Source organism: Setaria viridis, chromosome 3 (assembly GCF_005286985.2).
Source record: "Setaria viridis chromosome 3, Setaria_viridis_v4.0, whole genome shotgun sequence".
In the NCBI taxonomy this organism is placed as follows: Eukaryota; Viridiplantae; Streptophyta; class Magnoliopsida; order Poales; family Poaceae; genus Setaria; species Setaria viridis.
The window spans coordinates 49389353-49409291 of NC_048265.2; the positions used below are offsets into that span (position 1 = coordinate 49389353).

General features: G+C 44.5%; 3 protein-coding genes across 3 annotated transcripts; 2 read left to right on the top strand and 1 right to left on the bottom strand.

The window, feature by feature from the left end:
• Positions 1-4317: 4317 nt before the first annotated feature.
• On the top strand, positions 4318-7280 carry LOC117846802 (phytoene synthase 2, chloroplastic). The gene is made up of 6 exons (XM_034727892.1): positions 4318-4753; positions 5581-5631; positions 5739-5911; positions 6022-6257; positions 6526-6718; positions 6837-7280. Exons 1-6 carry the CDS (start codon positions 4333-4335, stop codon positions 6984-6986), a joined length of 1224 nt encoding a protein of 407 aa, XP_034583783.1. The 5' UTR covers positions 4318-4332; the 3' UTR covers positions 6987-7280.
• A 1777-nt stretch (positions 7281-9057) lies between these two features.
• LOC117850053 (anaphase-promoting complex subunit 5) lies at positions 9058-16779 on the top strand. The gene is made up of 20 exons (XM_034731830.2): positions 9058-9356; positions 9733-9892; positions 10001-10116; positions 10222-10459; positions 11092-11185; positions 11286-11364; positions 11464-11549; positions 12202-12334; positions 12437-12469; positions 13176-13430; positions 13743-13820; positions 13943-14214; positions 14674-14733; positions 14859-14926; positions 15030-15135; positions 15225-15366; positions 15590-15688; positions 15802-16066; positions 16233-16300; positions 16436-16779. The coding sequence occupies exons 1-20, from the start codon at positions 9126-9128 to the stop codon at positions 16589-16591; spliced, it is 2739 nt and encodes a 912-aa protein (XP_034587721.1). The 5' UTR covers positions 9058-9125; the 3' UTR covers positions 16592-16779.
• A 1973-nt stretch (positions 16780-18752) lies between these two features.
• LOC117850327 (auxin-responsive protein SAUR71) lies at positions 18753-19325 on the bottom strand. Its single transcript, XM_034732153.2, has one exon. It carries the CDS (start codon positions 19272-19274, stop codon positions 18936-18938), a length of 339 nt encoding a protein of 112 aa, XP_034588044.1. The 5' UTR covers positions 19275-19325; the 3' UTR covers positions 18753-18935.
• Between the last annotated feature and the right edge of the window lie 614 nt (positions 19326-19939).

The window sequence follows — 19939 nt, forward strand, 5'->3', positions numbered from 1 at the left end:
TTAGCTGCTAGGCTCAAACCATTGTGATTTAGTCATTTGCAAATGCACCACTATTCTTCAGAATTGGCCGAGCGACGGCCAATGAGAAATTTGTCAGGCTGCGGAACGAGGACCATCTGAGCAAAAAGAAAAGGCAGCTAGCGTCCATCAACAAAAAAGCCATTTGTACACAGACAAAAATGAAGCTGAACCACTGACTGAAAACACCATATATGGACTCAAAAAAAGAAAGAAAGAAAAATACAAGGAAATCGAGACATTGTTGACGTTTCGTCCGCAAGCTAGAGCAGCATATGCCGACCACGAGAAACGTATCTGCAGATCTGCGCAGGACCAGTACTGAAATAACCCATATGGCTGCAAGCTTGCAGATTATATATGCATGTCTCGATCCATTTACTACTACTGCCTGCTGCTATATAGTTACTGTCTATATATATATAGACACACACATACGATTATACGATGTAGTTCTGTATTTCTTTGAACTGATTGTGTTGTCTGATAATTACTCCTAGCAAAGCTTAAACCGGTGTCATCGCCATTTACGATGTGCAACCATTCGTGAAACTGACAAGCTAATTAAACTTGGCGGCTGGATCGGAGAGCACGCCGTCTCTGCGAAGAAACTAAAACACAAGAAAATTCATTCGTGTCCTCCAAGAGAATGGCCAACTTTCGAGGACCGCACCAACAAAATCTCTGTCCCTCGACAAAAGTACAACGATGAAAGCATCGACACGTAGCTCTCTCCAGCGGTCCTCGGACGGTAAAACTAAGAGATGATCTAGCTAGTATCACAGTAAAAAATCGATGTGATCGAGCTGCGCCACACATAGCCATCAGCCCATCACTCCTTGGCGTTTGCTCAGGAAGCAAAGCAAGGGTGGCCACGAGAAGCGTATCTCTCTACCTCCGAAACATGCATGTGCTGGGAAGGGAATGCATGTCTGCTTCGAGATCGACGACGTGGCGGAGCCCATGGCCGCCCGTCGATCGATCGCCGTCCTTGTGGATCGGACGACAGGGAGACAAAACAACGGAGGAGCCATCGACGCCGGTGGAAGAGGACACGCTGGACAGCGAGGCAACCAAAGCACTGGTGAAACGCATATCCGGCCGGCGCTGGGAGAATGCACGCATGGGTGGTGAACAGTAACATTGCCGCCGGCGACGTGGTTGAACCTGCGGCCGGTCGCCTTCCTTGTGGACGAGAAGCATATGCGAGCAGCTGATCGGAGGAGGACGCCAAACAGCGATCAAACCAAAGGGTTAATTGACACGATCGGAGCAGTTAATTGGCTGCTGGCGACCAGATAGCTACTACTAAGTGATAAGATCAAGTGATGGATGGAAAAGACCGGGAAAATAATCCGCATTTTATTGTCTAATTTTGATTATTCTGTTCGGCTGTTGATTAATAATCCTTTTCTTCCATGATCTCTCTAAGATGATCCTCGTCCATGGCAAACCTAAGGTACGTAGCTGGATCATATGCAATAATATATATAATGTGCTTCTTACGAGGGTAAGATTGTCCACCCAATCAAAAAGGGAAAAAAATGAAATATATAATCAAAAGATATGTAGCTTGATGTAATTGTTTGAGATGAAAAAAACCTTCCATTTTTTTGGAAAAAAAATCAAGAATTAGCTAGATGGCATTTGGGTCGTTGTTGTCAAGTGAGTTCACAGTACTTTCTCTGTTTTTTTTACACGTCACATTTGCTTCGCTCTAAGTCCAACTTGTCAAGTTTATTGAAAAATATAATAACATGTACAATACTAATACAATATATATATATATATGACAGTACATGTGTTTGGTAGTATAGTTGTTGTTGTATGTTTTGTTTTACAAATTTGGGTAATTTTAAATTATTAGGATAAATTAAACGTGATAAGTAAAAAAAAGGAGGAAGTAATTACTCCAACGGCAACTAAAAGGCGGCATTATATTTTAACAGCAGATACAATGTTGACGTTATCATCAGGCGCCACGCAACGTAGTAGTGTTTGTAAAATGGCATGTCCACATCACTTTGCTACACCAGTGGAGTATACTTTGGTACTAGCTAGTCCAGTACTAGATCACCACTGCCAGCATTATATTATATAATTAAACAATGGCATGCCGAGGGATCTTGGGCATCAACGATTCTACTAGCGATCGCGACATGGCGCACTGGCGCTAAGCACTTGTACTAATCTCCTTTCTTTATATAGTATCTTTACTATAATAATCCTTGTTAATCAGCAGCATCCATACGACTAAGGCTAATTCCAGTGGGAGTTTCATAGAGGTTTCATGCACATTAAATACGGTAACACATCATCCATACGACATGGCATGCTAGTTATGAAGTGAGAGAGAAGGAGTTTCATCAGGATGAAACTGTGTATACACTGTTTCCAAGACTATGAAACCTATTGAAACTTGCATTGGGGGCTATAGAGTTTCATTTCATCTAACCATATCCAATCACATGCCTCACAATTACATATCATGGGCATCATATAAAATCGTGAAATGAAACTGTGCACTGGGACTCCCTGTTTTATTCATGAGAATACACCTCATGGGATGATGTGGCATCCTTGGAAACAGTGCAATGAAATCTTGCACTGGGACTAGCCTAACGGAGAGATGGATCATCAGGCGCGCGCAGTTATCGATGCGAGATTTCACGTGTTAATTGGACCGTATATCTCCGCTTGGAGATGTATAATAATATGTATATTAATTAATTTTTATACAATATGCAGCGGCGCACTGTCTGCTTCACACGGCGCACTTTCATGTGCTATGTGCTTCTAGCTCGATCTGTGTTCTTCTCAGGGTACCTAAGTAATTAAACTGCTACCGATTAGACTAATCCTAATGTTTCTATGCCACGTCAGTAATGACTTGGCAATGTTTTTATGAAGAGAGGGAGGATAGGGTTTCATGAAATGAGAGATGAGTTTCGTGAAATGAAACACAGCGGGTATAGTTACCAAGTTTGTAGTTTTGGTAACTGTGCAATGAAACTGTGCATTGAGACCGGCCTGAATACGTATTAATCAGGGACACGTGATCGTGCATATATGGCCAGTAATAAATAAGAACTTTTGATTCCCTTGAATTATCGGTTACTTTGTTGCGCTAGACATGAAGATGCATGTTACATGTGTTGCCATGGTCATCGCCATGCCACTAGCGTGTTTGGTGATTTGATCTGACAGGAAGCTCAGTACGAAATTAAACCACGTGGCACGTGATATTCTTTGCGGCTTGACATGAATAGCGCGTGCGCAGTTAATCTCTAGACTACTACATTTGGAGTCTTGCTCCGTTGTTAGGCTGTTAGCTCATCCAGTCAATATTCTCTCTTTGCAAAGGGAATCTCATTCCGGTCCTTATTTTCTTCTAAGATGCTTTAGTGTATTTTAACCATGGGTAGGTCTAGTGTCGTCATAGAAAACACGAAGCCCTGCTACTTGCATTGCTTTCTTTCAAATATATATGCTGTTCTTTGTTTGGCAATTTCTTTTTAAAAAATATGTTTAATTAATAACGTAGAGCATATACGGGTACCATGTCAATAATGCAACTAAAGATGCGCTCTTATATCTTAGAGGGAGAGATTGTTTACAATACGCATTTCCTGGCATTCCAGAAGAGGTTACATGAGACAAAGCAGTTCGAACTATAAGTTATTAAGCACATCTGAAGATGGAAATTAAAAAAAGAAAAGAACTTGGCGCCAATGTGCAACAAATGTTACTCAAATTTAACACCGTCTCAGTGAGAAGAAGTTGACGTCAGAACTGAATCATCTATAAAAAAGCGATTTATGTATGATACGAAATTCCTTTTTGTTGCGAACAAACATCCTGGTTGAATTCAAAAGTAGCAACGCGGAGGCATGCAAACCAAGACCTGCCCACTACTTTTCTTTTGTTTTTTTTTTCATCTCGAGCCGACGGAGAGCCACTAGTCAAGTGCAGCAGCAGCCGCCACTTGTGCGAGTGAACGAAGCAGGAAAAAGGAGGGTAAAAAGGACATGTGCACTTTCCAGTTCCGCCACCATTAATGGCCCGTGATGCGTCCACGTCCGCATCCAAATCAACGGACCAAACGGCTACCCCGTCCTCCCCCCTCCCCGGCCAGCCAGCCATTTAAAACCCAAGGAACCCGAGAGAGGCCGAGCCCACCCAACACCACGAGCACGGGCACCGCGCGCTCACGCACAACGCGCCCCTCCCCTCCCCTATCCCACCGAATCCATCCACCCCCCCCCCCCCCCCCCCCCTCCCACCGCCGCCCGATCCCTCCCCCCGCTCGCCGGAATGGCGGGCTCCTCCGCAGTCTGGGCCGCGCAACACGCCTCCTGCAGGCCCCACCACCACCAACCGACGTCCCCGTCGCAGCGGCCGCGGGCGCGCCTTGTCCCCCTTCCCCCGAGGCGGGGCGGAGCCTCCCTCGCGAGGCCGGGCGCGAGCCTCGCCGCCGCCGCCGCCGCCACCGCGGCGCCCGTTGTGAGGACCGTGTCTGAGGAGGCCGTCTACGAGGTCGTGCTGCGGCAGGCGGCGCTCGTGCAGGAGGGCAGCGGCAGGGTCGTTAAGGAGGGGGCGGCGGCGCGGCGCCGGCAGCGCCCGCGGTGGGCGGAGGAGAAGGAGGAGGAGGGGATCGTCGGCTGGGGCCTCCTCGGCGACGCCTACGACCGCTGCGGCGAGGTCTGCGCCGAGTACGCCAAGACCTTCTACCTCGGTCAGTCACTCACTCCCCCCTGCCGCTGGCCCCGCCCAGTGCTAGTTCTTCTTCTCCAGTTGTTAATCGTTGTTAATTAGCAATCACTGTTAATTGTTGGCTGCATAGTACACTAGCACAGTCAGTAGCTAACTAGTAGTGGAGCCATTAGGTTCCATTTTCTACCCAGCGTATGCGATTCTGCAATGGTTTTTATAGTCTCATCTTTTGCCTGCCTAGTATCATATTCATAAGAGTGATCAGTAGTGCTGGAAACTTCTGAATAAAAGCTCTCAACATTCTACTTCCCTATATAATTATTAGGAAGATGCCCCCTCCTCACTGTCCCTACCCAATCCTACAACTCACATGAGGGAGGCTCCTCAGGTCTCGACAACTGTACATGTTCTACGATATTCAGAGAGCAGAATCCGCGCCGACCTCAGTAGGTAAGGAGATGGTGCACGTGGGTGCGGGGTGCCGCCGTCTTGGCCATCTATCTCAAGGGATTTATCAATCGAAACGGTTGTTGGCTTTTTTATTTTCGGCCGTAGAGATATGGTGGACTACTGGCAGCTGATGGATTTCTTGAATGAGGTCAGGGCTGGATTGGTTGGTGGGGTTTAAGTGATTGATCTGGAGGCGCATGGGCTTGATTTAATCCGTCTAGTTTTCTACTTTTTTTAAGCATATGGGATCTCTGACCTTCAAAGGGGTGGTTTTTCTATTGCGGTGAGCATATGGGTCTAGGAGTAGCCGTATCCTCATCATCAATATTCCGATTTGACATCATTTGTATTATGTAGCTTCTGGTGGCTCATGTTAGTTTGCCTCGGTTTACCTTTCAGGCACACAGCTTATGACTCCTGAAAGGCGCAAAGCAGTCTGGGCAATCTATGGTATGATTTACTAATTCCTGTCAGTTTTGGAAACTAACCTTGTTCTAGTTCTTGTTTCTGACATCATCGCTGTTTCTTACATGTTTCCGTGCCCTTCGATTTTGCAGTATGGTGCAGAAGAACTGATGAACTAGTGGATGGTCCTAACGCGTCCTACATCACACCGACTGCTCTTGATCGGTGGGAGAAGCGGTTAGAAGATCTCTTTGAAGGCCGCCCGTATGATATGTACGATGCAGCCCTCTCAGACACGGTGTCCAAGTTTCCGGTAGATATCCAGGTAAATCAGCCAACTGAATTTGCCACAACATGTCTTGGGAACCGTTAAAAGATACTGAATAGTAAAATTAGCAATTTACTGATGTTTCCCCAACATTGGGCCTATTCCAGCCATTCAAAGATATGATTGAAGGAATGAGGCTTGACTTGTGGAAGTCGAGGTACATGACCTTTGACGAGCTCTACCTCTACTGCTACTACGTCGCCGGCACAGTTGGCCTCATGACAGTTCCTGTGATGGGCATCGCCCCGGACTCAAAGGCCTCAACTGAGAGCGTGTACAATGCTGCGCTAGCTCTTGGCATCGCTAACCAGCTGACGAATATTCTCAGAGATGTAGGCGAAGAGTAAGTACCAACTTTATCCACCACTAAGTATATTATTGTATTTTGGATCAGTATCAGGGTTTGACATGGTACCCAATAATTTTTGTATCAAACACTTAAGCGGTATTATCTAGGGCCAAACGCAGTATTTAAAATGCAAGCAGGTGCACTGTATTTTGCTTTGTCTAATTGTCAGCAAGGAACATGTTAAGTTGTCGCTGTTCAGAATTATTTTTCTTCTGTTCTTGATTGTAATGTAGTTTGTTTGTTGTTGTGGATGGAATTTCAGTGCAAGGAGAGGGAGAATATACCTTCCACTGGACGAGCTTGCACAGGCAGGTCTGACAGAAGATGACATATTCAGAGGGAAAGTGACCGATAAGTGGAGGGGGTTCATGAAGGGCCAGATTAAACGTGCCAGGTTGTTCTTCGACGAGGCTGAGAAGGGCGTGGCCCATCTAGACTCTGCGAGCAGATGGCCGGTACGTGAACCTCGAAATTCTGCATTATCTATGCCTACAATCTGAACCTCCAGGAAAAACTGTTGTTTTTTAACAGGCTCTGAATAACTGAACCCTTTGCACAATTCTCCTCCTGCAGGTTCTCGCGTCTCTGTGGCTGTACAGGCAGATCCTCGACGCCATTGAGGCGAACGATTACAACAACTTCACCAAGCGTGCCTACGTAGGCAAGGCGAAGAAATTGATGTCGCTGCCGGTTGCATACGCAAGAGCAGCTGTTGCATCATGATCCGTCTGTATATCAGATGTTCTATTTTTGTTTTCCTTTTTTCTCTCAGGTTCTCTTTCCTTTTTTTTTTGCTCCTTTCATTTTTGGGAGATTTGTTGGCTGCTGTATATAATCAGCTTCAGCTGCCTGCATGGCATAAGCCTGTCTGTCACACGCAGTTTTTAGTTCAGGGGACTCGTTTCAGGCCCCTCAATACTCAGCTAGCTCCTGTTACGACATGTAATGAAAAAAGAAAGGTTAGAATTCAAGAAGCATTCCTCTTGTTATGGATAACCTCAGAGACCTTTCAGGTGATGTTGTTATGTTCTGGGTAAAATCAGACTGACTTAACCCTGCATTCTTTGAATGACGGGCGGTGTTAGTTTTGCATTTTTTTTCAACACGGTGTGGTTGGGTACATCAGACTGACTGAAGTTTTGCATTCTTGATGAAATGGGAAGGAATGAGATCCGCAACTGGTTGTGGTCTCTCATTTGGCGCCTTGTAGTGTAGCCGGATCTTGCTGCCTGTAGGATGCAGCGCCATACATGCCTGGTGGTCTGCCCTGCATCTGCTGGATTTTTACCTGTGGCGAGCCATGGGAGTGAGTGTGCACGCGCTGCAAGTGGCATATGAGACATTGCTGCACCTGTGTGGCTGGGAGAGAGGCCTCGTCGTGAGCCACATCCTGTGATACAGCAGGGTGAGGCACATCCTGCAAGTTTTCCCTTTTTTGTTTTTGTTTTGAGGGCCATGGCGAAAGTTTCTGGGTACCCCATAAAAGTGTGGAAAAGAAGGAACGAACCCTGAAGACAGGAAGAAAAGGAGGAGGAAAAAAGAAAGTCTATTTGGGCTCTTTTAGACTAATTGGGCTTTTCTTGAACTTCAATACTAGAACAAAAGTTTCTTTTTTATAAAAAAAAGAACAAAAGCACCATGAAGCTTGAACTATAATGCCGTGCAAATTACCCTATAGGCTATATAGGCCATGCAAATTAGCTCGTTGCACTCCAATGTTCGCTGATATGGCGAGAGGGTCTCGGCACGTAGACCAGTTTTCGCTGAATGGCAAAATAATACGAAGGGAAAATAAACGATAAAAAATAAATGATAAAGGTTGTGGTCGTGGCTGAAACAGCTCCGGTTGTAACCTCTCCGGTGGAGCAGTTTTTTTTTTAACTCCAGCTTGTCTGGTTAGAAAAATATTTGACAAAATAGCTCCTCCCCATTATTTCAAATAGATAAAATTGTGAAATGCCCACAATACCCTTCATTATTTTTTCTTCCACTTTTTCCTTTTTCTTTCGCATTTCTTTTTTCTCCCTTCTTTTTCTCCCTCTTTCCTTCGTCTCTTTCTTTCCTCTTTCCTCACCCCTGTTCTCTCCTTATCCACTCCCAGCGCCTCCGCCCCTAGACCGGCCCCTAGCGCTGCCGTGCGCTGGCCCCCAACGCAAGCTCCCAGCGCTACCAGCCCGCTGGCCCCCCAGCGCCGCCTCCCTCCGCCTCGCCCCCCACGGCTCCAGCGCCGTCGTCCGCCGGCCCCAGCGCTGCCTCCCTCCGCCTCGCTCTAGGCCTTGTTTAGTTTCTAAAATTGGGAGTGCCAAAATGACTGTGCCGGCACTGTAGCACACTGTAGCGTTTCGTTTGTATTTGTGAATTATTGTCCAAACATTGACTAATTAGGCTTAAAAGATTCGTCTTGCAAAATACAACAAAACTGTGCAATTAGTTTTTAATTTCATCTACATTTAGTACTCCATGCATGTACCGCAAGTTTGATGTGATGGAGAATTTTCATTTTGCATAGTGCCAAAGTTGGGAGTTGGGGGTGAAGTAAACAAGGGCCTATTTTCCGCCGACCCCAGAATTTGTACTATTGCTGCAGCCGATTTCCTTTATTTTACGACGATTGGCCCAGTTGCCGCACCAAACATATTAGCGCGAAGGCCCACAAGCACACCACCGCCCACAAAAAAAGTTCCACAACACGAAGGCTGCAGGCCAGAAGAAGATTGAAGCCCGCGACGGGGAGGCCCAAAGCCCCAAACCCCACACTCCACCCACGTTCCCTCCGCTCCGCCGCTTCGTCGCCGAGCCAAAAAAAAAAAAGAGGAGGAAAATTTCAAAACCCTCGTGCCGGCGGCGACGGCCGGCGGCGCCATGAGCCTGTTCGCGGGGGTCGGCGGCGGCGCGGCGGGCACGGACCCGGCGTCCGCGGGCGGCACCGGCAGGGCACTGCTGGAGCTGACGCCGCACAAGGTCGCGGTGTGCCACCTCGTGCAGGTCTTCGCGCCGCCGGCGCAGGCCGGGGGAGACGTGGTGCCGCCCTTCCCGTTCGAGTCCGTCGCCCACCACAACCGCCTCGGCCTCTTCCTCTTCACTCTCACCCGGGTACGCCCACACGCGCGCTTGCTTGCTTGCTCCCCCCTCCAAATGCTGCTTGCTGCTCATGTTACTGTCGCTGCCCTGTGCTACCTACCTGCATTTGTATTGGATGCGTTAGGATGCCAATGATTTTGGAATTAGTTCCGTGAATCTGTGAAACCCCGTAGCATCTACACTTGTGCTGAACTGTAGACCAAGCTATTTCTTTCTGCGAGTAATTGATTAACCGTTTGCTCGAAATTGTGGCGCTCTGTGGATCTGTTCTAACGGCTGCATTCTTGTGACCGCGCATCTATTTCATCGTCACTGTTTCTTCTTTACGCTGTTTCCTTACATTTCTCGCAGAAGTGAGGCAAGTATGCTTAACTTATTAATCTTGCAGTCGTGCGATGATTTTCGGGAGCCTTCCCTGGAAGAACTTTTGAGGCAGCTGAAGGCGGTAGACGATTTAACTAATGGCTGGCTCTGTGAGCAGCTGACAAGTACCCTGTCAGCGCTGAACTCACCTGATGATTTGTTCAACTGTTTTGATAAGCTAAGAGGTGAATGTCACATGATATGCTGATGTTTTCAGTCCTTTATCATGTCTCCGTCATAGAGAGACATCCAAATAGGCAGCTAACTCTGAACTCTGAAATGACTTTTGCCAGGTGTGCTCACTGCACCAGAAGGTGCAAGTGCAGAGGACGTATTTCTGGATCCAAATAGTCAACTTGGAGTTTTCCTTCGCTGCTGCATACTTGCCTTCAATTCAATGACATTTGAGGTGCTTCAAGTAGTATAAGACATTCGTAACAATTTGTTCTTCACATTTCTTGCTCCTTTTTTTTTCTTATTTAAGGCACTAATGTGTTCACTGAAATTTGTGTAGGGTGTATGCCATCTTTTGGCAGATCTTGTCATGTACTGTAACTCCACTGATGCTTCATATGACTTGGCAGAAGATGAGGACTTCGATAGTGAAATGAGCAACTTGATGGATGCAGACATAGGTTCTCAAGCTGGTATATTTGAGAAATATCGTCAAGGTTATGCCTCTGACAGCCATATGGGGGAGAGCTCTTCAGCTCTAACTCGTGCACCAGGGTTGCTCCATGATTTTGATGAAGGTATATGGGAACTCTAAACCCTATCATGATAACTGCATTGATCTTAGTGGAAGCATACAATTACCTTAATATGCCAAAAAAGAAATAATATAAATCGCATAGACATTTTCCTGTTCAAACTACAGAAAAGAAAAGAAATGATGACAACCCGGAAAGGGCTGTCACTGCCTGAATTAGTACTGATTCTGAGAAACAGTATCCGTTACTAGTATTTTATTTTGATTCCAGGATTAACATGTTACACTATTGGCATTGGATACTAGAGAAGTGCAGCACAGATAATTGCATCTAACTGGATTACTGCTCCAGCTTACCTTTTTGTCATATAATTGTATATATATATCTGGCCTACCAGGCTTCACCTTCATGTTTCTCTCTCAAATACCCTTCTGAAAGAGTGGAGGATCTGCAAGTTAAATTTTTTGTATAATTTGTGATCTTTCTTTTCTGTACTTATGCTAGTTAATTAATTTATGTTAACAAATAGATTAGGATGTAAGTTTTTTTTTACTTTATAGTTCATTTTCTCAGTACTGTATGTAACACTGTTGGAGAGTAATTTGGTTTTATCTGGCATCAAAAGGAAGATCTTTTGTAAAAATTTAAATTAATATTTTCCCTTTTTATGCTAGCTAATACTTTTAAAGTGGATGACAACCCAACCTGTCTGAGATCGAGGTGGCAGTTAGAGGCATATCTTAACCAACAAGCTGATATTCTCGAGAAGTGAGTATCCGTTGCTACATGTAGTCTACCACCAACTTTTTTTGCTCTTTAAAAAGGTCATGAAAGATAAAATTCTTTAGTGACTACTTTTTTGTTGCAGGGATCCCAGCTCAGTGCCTTTGAATTCATTTAATGCCACTATGACACAGCTTCAGACATTAGCTCCAGAGCTTCATCGTGTAAGTTAAGCCACAGTGAATTAAATCTTCTAGCGGGCTGGAACTTTGAACATTTCCTAACCGTGTTGATTTTTTTCGTATCCATTTTCTGCTTGCCAGGTCCAATTCTTGCAGTACTTAAATGCGCTTTGCCATGATGACTATGTTGCTTCACTGGATAATCTCCACCGCTACTTTGATTACAGGTCAGTCGCATTGTCCCTATTATATGATGGCGTGTGCCTCATATTTTAACCATCTTCTCCGTAATTATGTAGTAGTTTTGAGCATTTAGTGACAAAGTTATGGCTGGGTCGTGCTTGATGTTTTGGCCCACCGTTCTGTTCCTTACAATTGTTCACAAAATATTCACTTTAGGTAATCAATGCCTACTAACCAAGTATTCCAGTTATATGTACAGAATGTAGGAATGCTAATCTCCAGTGTGTTTAATGTGCTACACGGCCTTTCGGTTCGCATTTAAGAATGCTGCAGTATTCCTATTTACCTCAATTTATTTTACTTTCTACATTAGCAAGATCGATGAAATTGTTATAATACAAGATCGAAGGTCCTGATACTTGAGCCTGCCCTTTTGCTAGATCATGAAAGCACATATGTGAAGTAAAGCCACCAGAGGACTATTCATTTACCATTGTGGTTCTTTTATTTCATTGTTCAGTTTTGTTCAATATTTCTGTAACCATTGTTGCCTTCTTGCTAGCTAAATCTTGGAGTCTTTCACTGCAAGTTAAGAAGCTTATGAAATCATGACATGTTCTGCATGAACTTTTATTGGAAACATATATACCTCTTGTAAGCATGTTCTTATTTGGTCATTCTATCTGGTTGATGTAGTGCAGGGATGCAAGGACTTTTTGGTCGTTCTGTGTCTCCAGTGCAAGATATTGTTGTTGGAAACTATGAGAGTGCCCTGCTATGCTTAGGCAACTTGCATTGTTACTTTGGACACCCTAAGAAAGCTCTAGAGGTATGTAACTCATTTAGTTTTCTTGTTTTGTACTATCAGCCTGACACCTTTTGGACCTACTTGTTCATGTTGTTTATGTTCTGCTGGCTTGCTTTCTTCCAGGCATTTGCAGAAGCAGTGCGTGTTTCTCAGATGGTAAGTTACTGAACTGGTATCTATCTGAAATATGATTGTATCCAATGATTTTGAATGAAACTTGAAGTTAAGTTTGTATCCAACTACTAAAGGCTTAAGAGGAAGGCTACAGTCAATTTTGCTATTGCTAAGATAGTTCTGGACAGGTGCTTTGGATTTTCCTATATTTTAGCCAGATTGTTCATCCACAAAATTATATTATAGTCTCCCTGTTTAGTTGTAAATAATTCTGTATTGCACAATAACTTTCATAAATAAAATCTTGTCACCTCATATCTTCAAATTTCATTAGTCTTCAGAAATTTGACACTCCTTGTCCCCAACATGTTTTAATAGTAGCATAACTTGAAAAATGCAGTCCTTTTCATAGAATTCTCAGTTATGTATGTCCTATCAGGTTCTTAACTTAAATATATATAGCATCTATGTGTTTTCTGGAATGCCGAGGTGGCCTGAGGATCATTGGAAGATGGATCTCTCCAAAATTTTAGTTTACAATCCTCATGTTCAAGCCCCTTGGTTCATCAGTGTACAATTTTTGTAATATTCGGATTGCTAAATTAGGGATGTTTGGTATAAATTCTACTACATATTTTTGAACAAAATTTGAGGTGTTCTGTGTTTCCCAATGATATTAACATTTACGCAAACTAACAGGTGCTCACCGATTGTGTTAACAGATCCTACATTTCTTTTTTATTTTCAGAATAATGATGATTCATGCCTTGCCTATGTACTAGGAGCCATTTCCAATCTATTATCAAAGATAGGCATGTCAAACACAGTTGGAGTAATCAGTTCTCCATATTCACTCGGGACCAATATTGGACTGGGCACACCATTATCCATTCAGCAACAGTTACTTGTTCTTTTAAAGCGATCGCTCAAGAGAGCTGATGTTCTGAAACTTCCAAGCTTACTATCCTTTGATCACCTTTCCTTGGCAAAATTTGACCTGAAGGTATGATCTCTGCTAGTATTTGGTATTGTTTGATTGTAGGAAGATCTCTTTAATACCTCACCATGTTTAAGCTCATTTACTTATCCTCCTATGCATACTTCTGTCCTACTTATATCAACATTTGAACATGAAACAGCTTCAAACTTACAATGTAGTAGTCACTGTATTTATATTACTGTTACTGTTGCATTAGTCCTTGATCTTGAAAAGATTAGATGTGACTTAATAATATACTCAATGTGCTTCAACTCAGAGTCAGAGCATCCTTGTTTATCTATCCTTATCTTCTAACTGTAAACCTTGGTTTGTCAGCATGTCCAAAGGCCACTAGTCTCATTTGGACCCAATGCATCTACAAAGCTTAGAACATGTCCTGCAGATGTCTGTAAGGTATGCTGAACTTACTCTAAAGTCTAAACCAAATACATTGGCTCATCCTTAAGAGCAGTTGTATACCTTTGCTTCTATATTAAAGTATTAATAATTTCTCTTGTGCCTTTTTTTTTTTGCAGAATTTGAGATTAAGTTCCCGTGTGTTGACTGACTTTGGTACAGATGTTTTATCTACTTCAAATGAAAATGGTAGTTTTAGCACGTCGTGGCTTAGGAATCTGTCCACTGCTTCTGATTCATGGCGTAGCAATTCTAGGAAATCTACAAAATTGTATAATGACTTCGACAATTTCCATTATCATGCACAACCAAGTCCAATACCTGCATCAGTATTGCAGTTAGCTGGCTCATCATATTTGCTGAGAGCCACCGCATGGGAGCACTATGGGAGGTACTTATCTGTTTTCTGTTAATGCAAGGGTTCAATTTTCGTAGTCATTGCCATACCATTTTTGCCAACTTGTACAGTGGTGTTGTATTGTGGAAAGGGAGGGTTTGATAAGCAACGAACAAGTGTCTCTTGCAACTACGAAAGAGCACATAGCTGATGAACAACTCAAAAGAGCTTGACTCATTGTGGGTACAATCGATTGATATTTTATTTGGTACCAGGAATTATCAGCCTTGTGCCTATTTGTATCCTTTTGGACAATCCTGGTGTTGTGTAGCTTTAGTGCATCCCCTGATCCACTTATCTGTCTTGTTTGTTGCCGATTTGCTAGAGGTTCTTTTCATTACCTTTTTATGGTTGTTTTAGTCATATCAAATCATATTCTAAAGTGGACTATAATTCTACCTGTAGCCTTTCTAGAAAATTAATATTTTCATTTTTTGTCAATCCTCTTCACAGTGCTCCGATGGTACGAATGAATGCTCTGGTCTATGCAACCTGCTTTGCTGATGCTGCAAGGTGGGATTGTGATAAAATTTAGTTACTGTTCAATACCTTTACTGCTTTATGAATTATACTGCCACTATTATTTAACTGTCTCATGCAGTTTTACTGGATTTGTGATGGTATTGTATTTTTCACAGTTCATCAGAGCTGTCTCTAGCTTATGTCAAGCTAATTCAACAATTGGCAGTGTCCAAAGGATATTCCGGTTAGTTCTCATTCAACCTAGATGTGCTATAGGCTGCAGCATCTAAGAGCCGTATAAGTACCCACAGTTTCTCATGGCTTTATATTGTGTGATTGATCTGCAGCTGCATTCTGTGCTCTAAAGCTTGCTGAAAAGAAGTTCCCATCCTCAACAAGTTTGCACATCCAGCTTCTTAGAATGCAGATACTACATGAGCGTGCACTTCATCGGTACAAAGCTGTTTCTACTGTTTGTACACTTCATTTGGTAGTTACATTTGGTTTCCATATTCTGATGTGTGTAAAATTGATCCATTTAGAGGGCATCTGAAAGTTGCGCAGCAAATCTGTGATGAGTTTGGGGTGTTGTCATCTTCTGTTTGTGGAGTAGACATTGAGCTAAAGACAGAAGCTAGTGTACGACGTGCTCGCACTCTACTTGCTGCAAAACAGTTTGGCCAGGTTCTGGACTCTCTTGCTTGTTATGTTTACACAAGAAGCATGCATTTCATATTCTTTTACCCATTTAACTTGCCAAGCACATTGTATGAAAGATATTTCCCCTCCTCCCCTTAGGCTTTACAGGGGTCAGGAGTCCTCTGGATCCTGAGTATACTCTTGATCATGCCAATACATGGAACTGACGGAATAAGGTCTATTTGTGACACTTGACTTCCTCGTGCAGGCTGCAGCTGTGGCCAATTCCCTTTTCTCTACGTGCTACAAGTACAACATGCAAGTCGAGAATGCAAGTGTTCTTTTGTTACTTGCTGAAATACACAAAGTAAGACAATCCTTCTTCTTTTTTTTTGTTTTTAAACTAGAGCCTGGTAAATGCTGCATCCTGCACAGAGCAAGCTAATATTCTTTTTCTTTCTTTCTTTCTAATTCTCCCAGAAATCTGACAATGCGGTCCTTGGGCTCCCTTATGCGTTAGCCAGCCAATCATTCTGCAAGTCATTCAACTTGGATCTGCTTGAAGCCTCCGCCACACTTACTCTTGCCGAGTTGTGGCTGGCCCTTGGATCAAGCCATGCAAAGAGGGCCTTGAGTCTTGTCCACCAGAGCCTTCCCATGATTCTTGGTCATGGTGGACTTGAGCTGCGCGCCCGGGCTCACATCGTTCTGGCAAAGTGCCATTTATCTGATCTGAAATTCTCAGGTACTTTGCAGTACTTTAATGTTCCATTGCATGGACGACCTCTTGGCGGATCCTTAATGTGGTCTAGCAACCACATATTGATCCGTGAACTTTTCAAGATATTGATGTGCTTGGTACGTGCACCTAGATTCTTGCAGTTCCCTTTACCACCCGTTTACTCTTGCAGTTCCTGAAGACCCTGAAGCTGTTCTGGATCCTTTGAACCAAGCCACCCAAGACCTGCAAGTTCTGGAGGTGAGCTCATTGATTCCGGCCTATGTCTTTTCGCACCTTCTTAGAACTCAAGATGTTACATAGAAACTGACATCCTGTGCTAGTTGAGTAAAGGCTTTTAACATTGAGAAACACTAAATCCTGTGTGGTATGCAGTACCATGAGATGGCAGCAGAGGCGTACTATCTGAAGGCGATGGCATACAACCATCTCGGCAAGCTCGACGAGAGGGAGGAAGCCGCGGCTCGTTTCAAGGAGCACATCACTGCCCACGAAAACCCGCGCAACGAAGAGGACTCGCTGGCGTACTGAGACCGCAAAGACCGGCGAAACCGCCGCCGCCGCCGCTGGCGCGCAGGCTCCGGCGACCGTGCTGCCATGCCTTGGTAAGAAAGGCCGGCTCACGCGTGTATGTGTGTCGATTCGATGTACATTGTAAAATCGATGCGACAGTTGTAATGATTTAGAATCATAGATTAATAGAAAGAATAATTAGCATATATGGAGAGCAGACAAATGTAGTGACGGCCTCGCCCTTTCGTTGCATCTGTTGCCAGATTCCTCGCGATGCATGGTAGGGTCAAGTTGGGGCCCACTGCCACCTTGCAACCACCGTAACGGAAAACGACCTGGGCCCGCAGCTCAGCCTGAGGGACCTCTAGTTTACAGTTTACCTATCTTATCTTAGCTGACTCATTTCTTGTAGTACGAATCTTAAAATATTAGAATGTATATAAGCTCAAATCTTCAGAAGATACGTAAGAGCTCGAGAGAGCTAGTCATTTCATCTTGTTTCTCTATTCTATTTAACTTTAGGAAGGTTTGATCAAATACGTATTTGGTTGGGCAACTAATCTTTAGCAAGATTTTTTAGACTCCACATGTCATCGAGACAAAATGTGTAGCAAGATTCTCTTTGACATGGCAAAGTGTGATTTCAAATTTCTTAGCCACACTTTTTGTGGCTTGCTACACTTACCTAAAGTTAAGTGTGGCAAAGTGTGGATAGCACCAAACATGACACGTCCACCAGCAAATTACCGTACTTTGATACTAAATTTCCCCAATTATCAACTTGTTGTTCATCAGTGTCCAAAACCACATCCAGATCAAAATTGCCCCCTCTTTTTTTTTAAAAAAATATTCCCTCCGTTCCAAATTGTGAGTCATTCCAACTTATACTTTAAGATGCTTTGACTTTCCAAGGAAGTTGGAATGACTTACAATTTGAAACGGAGGAAGTAACATGTAAAAATAACCAAAATAAACTTTTTTCGAAGCAAATAACCAAAATAAGCTAGATGTTGATGACAAATGGATTACCATCCACTGCTCCTCCAATCGCAAAAAGGGTCACACTTTGAGTTTGTCCAAAGACAATATTCCAAACTCTTCTTGACTGTAACGAGCATATGATACAGGGATCTCACACACACGGGGGGCTACCGTAGGTGTTGTCGGAGGAGATTTAAAAGCTGGGTTTCAAGATTGTTGGCTGCTGCGCCCACCGGCAGGTTAAGTTAGGCTATTGATTCGATCCCGTTCGCTGGGGATTAGATATCCGTCGAGGCGTGACATGTCACCAAGCAGAGGCAAGAGATCACTGCTCGTACTCGACCACTACCAGCATGGCATCCTGATACGATGATGCCTAGCTAGGCGGGGACTTGATAGGACTGCCTGCCGTACGAGCACGTACGGCCCCCAATAATTGGCGTACGGACGGGACGACACGTGCTACTAGCTCCTATTTCTATATATCCATTTAATTTGGAGAGTTTACATGTGCTCCTTCTGTCTTAAATTATACATTATTTTAACTTTTATAAATATATAATTTTTATTATGCACCTAGATACACGTAGCAAAAATCACGTATCTAAATATTCCAAAATGATCTGCAATTTGAAAGTGAGGGGAGCAGCTAGCATGGAAGCTAGATTATCATCTGGCACTAGCCAGTCCGTACGGCAAGTATACGTGCGGACGTACTAAGAGCTACAATAATTAAGAATGTGATGCATATGATGGAGCACCGCACGGCTTTGTGTGTTCAGGTGTTGCTGTCCTCTGTTTTCCATAGAATAATAGGACGATCCATCGAAGAACACGGTACATATGTACAGGTTCTGCCGTAGATGTACTTGAAAGATTTTCTGACGTCGGTAATGGAGTTGCGCTAGTTTATCTGGTCTGATCCTACAAATTAAAGGAAGATGTTGACCAACCAATTAGTGGCATGCTTAGGTCATACTAAGCGCGAACGGACGACATGTCTGGCCAAGTGTTAGGGTCGTCCAAGAAACCATGTCTACACAAATACTAAATCCTCTTTGGAGGTGCAGATAGCGGTCAAATTTGTTTATATATACGAAACCACTATCTGAATCTCCCTTTTGGCAAAAGGGGGTCAAGTTAAGGTTGAGCAAAGAGTCAACTTTATTTTATTTTTTTTGCAAAAAAGAGCAAAGAGTAAAAAACATAACCCTTCGTAGTAGTCCATTAAACAAAAGCATGCAGTTGAAAGCTAACACGACAAAATATAGAAGAAGAGAAGAGATCTTCGAAAGCCCAATCCTGAAAATTCCGGGCTATTTAGTTACACCTCCTAGGCCCAGGCCCAGGCCCACGAGCCCAACAATTAAGCTACTAGCAGCTACTCGTCGTCGTCGCCGGCCACCGACGCGAGCGCGCGGCGGAAGACGTCGACGGGGCAGGGGATGCGGAGCGGGCCCTGGTGGTGGTACCCGTACTCCTGCGCGGCACGTCCGAGCAGCTCCGCCAGCGCCGGCGCGCCCAGCAGCTCCGCGCGCACCACGAAACGCTCCGCCTCCTCGCCTTCTTCCCCGCCGCCTCCGACGTACACCGGCACGTGCCCCTCCGGCGTCCTCCCCGCGCGCGCCTTCTTCCCACCGCCGCCGCCGCGCCGCCTCGCCGGGGACGACGAGGACGCGCAGTCGCCCACGCGGGAGAGCCGCCGGATCAGCTGCCTCATCGCCGCTTCTTCGGCTTGCTGTCGATCGGAGAGTGGTTACTGGTGGTGAGCCAGGCGTTTCTGTGTGGGAACGAGGGCTCCATTTATAGCCGCTGCGAGCGCGTGGCTTCGAGATGACTGACGTGTGGGGCCGGGAGTGTCTGGGCCCACAGCTCAGTGGGGTTGTCGGGGAGATAGAGGTGGGGTGGGTGGAGGGTACAAGTGGGGTGTACGGCGTCAGGTACGACACCTTTTCAGTTTCCTGCTGCTCTTTATTAATTCCTTTTTTCTCTTTTTTCTTCTGTTTTTTTATAGACAAACAGTGCGAGAATATTTGCAAATCTCTCGGGCTTTTCGGTGTGCAGTGCCGTGCAGGTCTGCCGATGGCCTTTCCAATCGTGGTGTGGACCTGCAGGAATTGTTTGGCCAAAAGGGACTCTGTCGAGCCATGGCTACCAAACTTTCCGTACCCGGCTCACCCATAGGCCATCCTCCCATCTCCTGCTAGTGCTACCATGCGTGTACTTCTTCTTCTTCCTCCTTTTCTTCACCATGCCATGCGTGTATTTCTTCCTCCTTTGCTCCCCAATGACGTTGCTTTACCATGCGTGTGTATTTGATTCAATATGATAACGACGGGTTAGGCGGGTATGTGTGCAGTTGTGCGTGTGGCAAACTAAAGTAGA

What these genes read in the sequence shown, in the direction of transcription:
- LOC117846802 (XM_034727892.1), top strand. Translation starts at nt 4,333, where the DNA reads ATGGCGGGCTCCTCCGCAGTCTGGGCCGCGCAACACGCCTCCTGCAGG. An exon ending in AGTTTCCGGTAGATATCCAG is followed by an intron (nt 5,912 to 6,021) that starts GTAAATCAGCCA and finishes GGCCTATTCCAG; the next exon opens with CCATTCAAAGATATGATTGA. An exon ending in ACTCTGCGAGCAGATGGCCG is followed by an intron (nt 6,719 to 6,836) that starts GTACGTGAACCT and finishes CTCCTCCTGCAG; the next exon opens with GTTCTCGCGTCTCTGTGGCT.
- LOC117850053 (XM_034731830.2), top strand. Translation starts at nt 9,126, where the DNA reads ATGAGCCTGTTCGCGGGGGTCGGCGGCGGCGCGGCGGGCACGGACCCG. An exon ending in CTGTTTTGATAAGCTAAGAG is followed by an intron (nt 9,893 to 10,000) that starts GTGAATGTCACA and finishes GACTTTTGCCAG; the next exon opens with GTGTGCTCACTGCACCAGAA. An exon ending in TGCTTTGCTGATGCTGCAAG is followed by an intron (nt 14,734 to 14,858) that starts GTGGGATTGTGA and finishes TATTTTTCACAG; the next exon opens with TTCATCAGAGCTGTCTCTAG.
- LOC117850327 (XM_034732153.2), bottom strand. Translation starts at nt 19,274, where the DNA reads ATGAGGCAGCTGATCCGGCGGCTCTCCCGCGTGGGCGACTGCGCGTCC.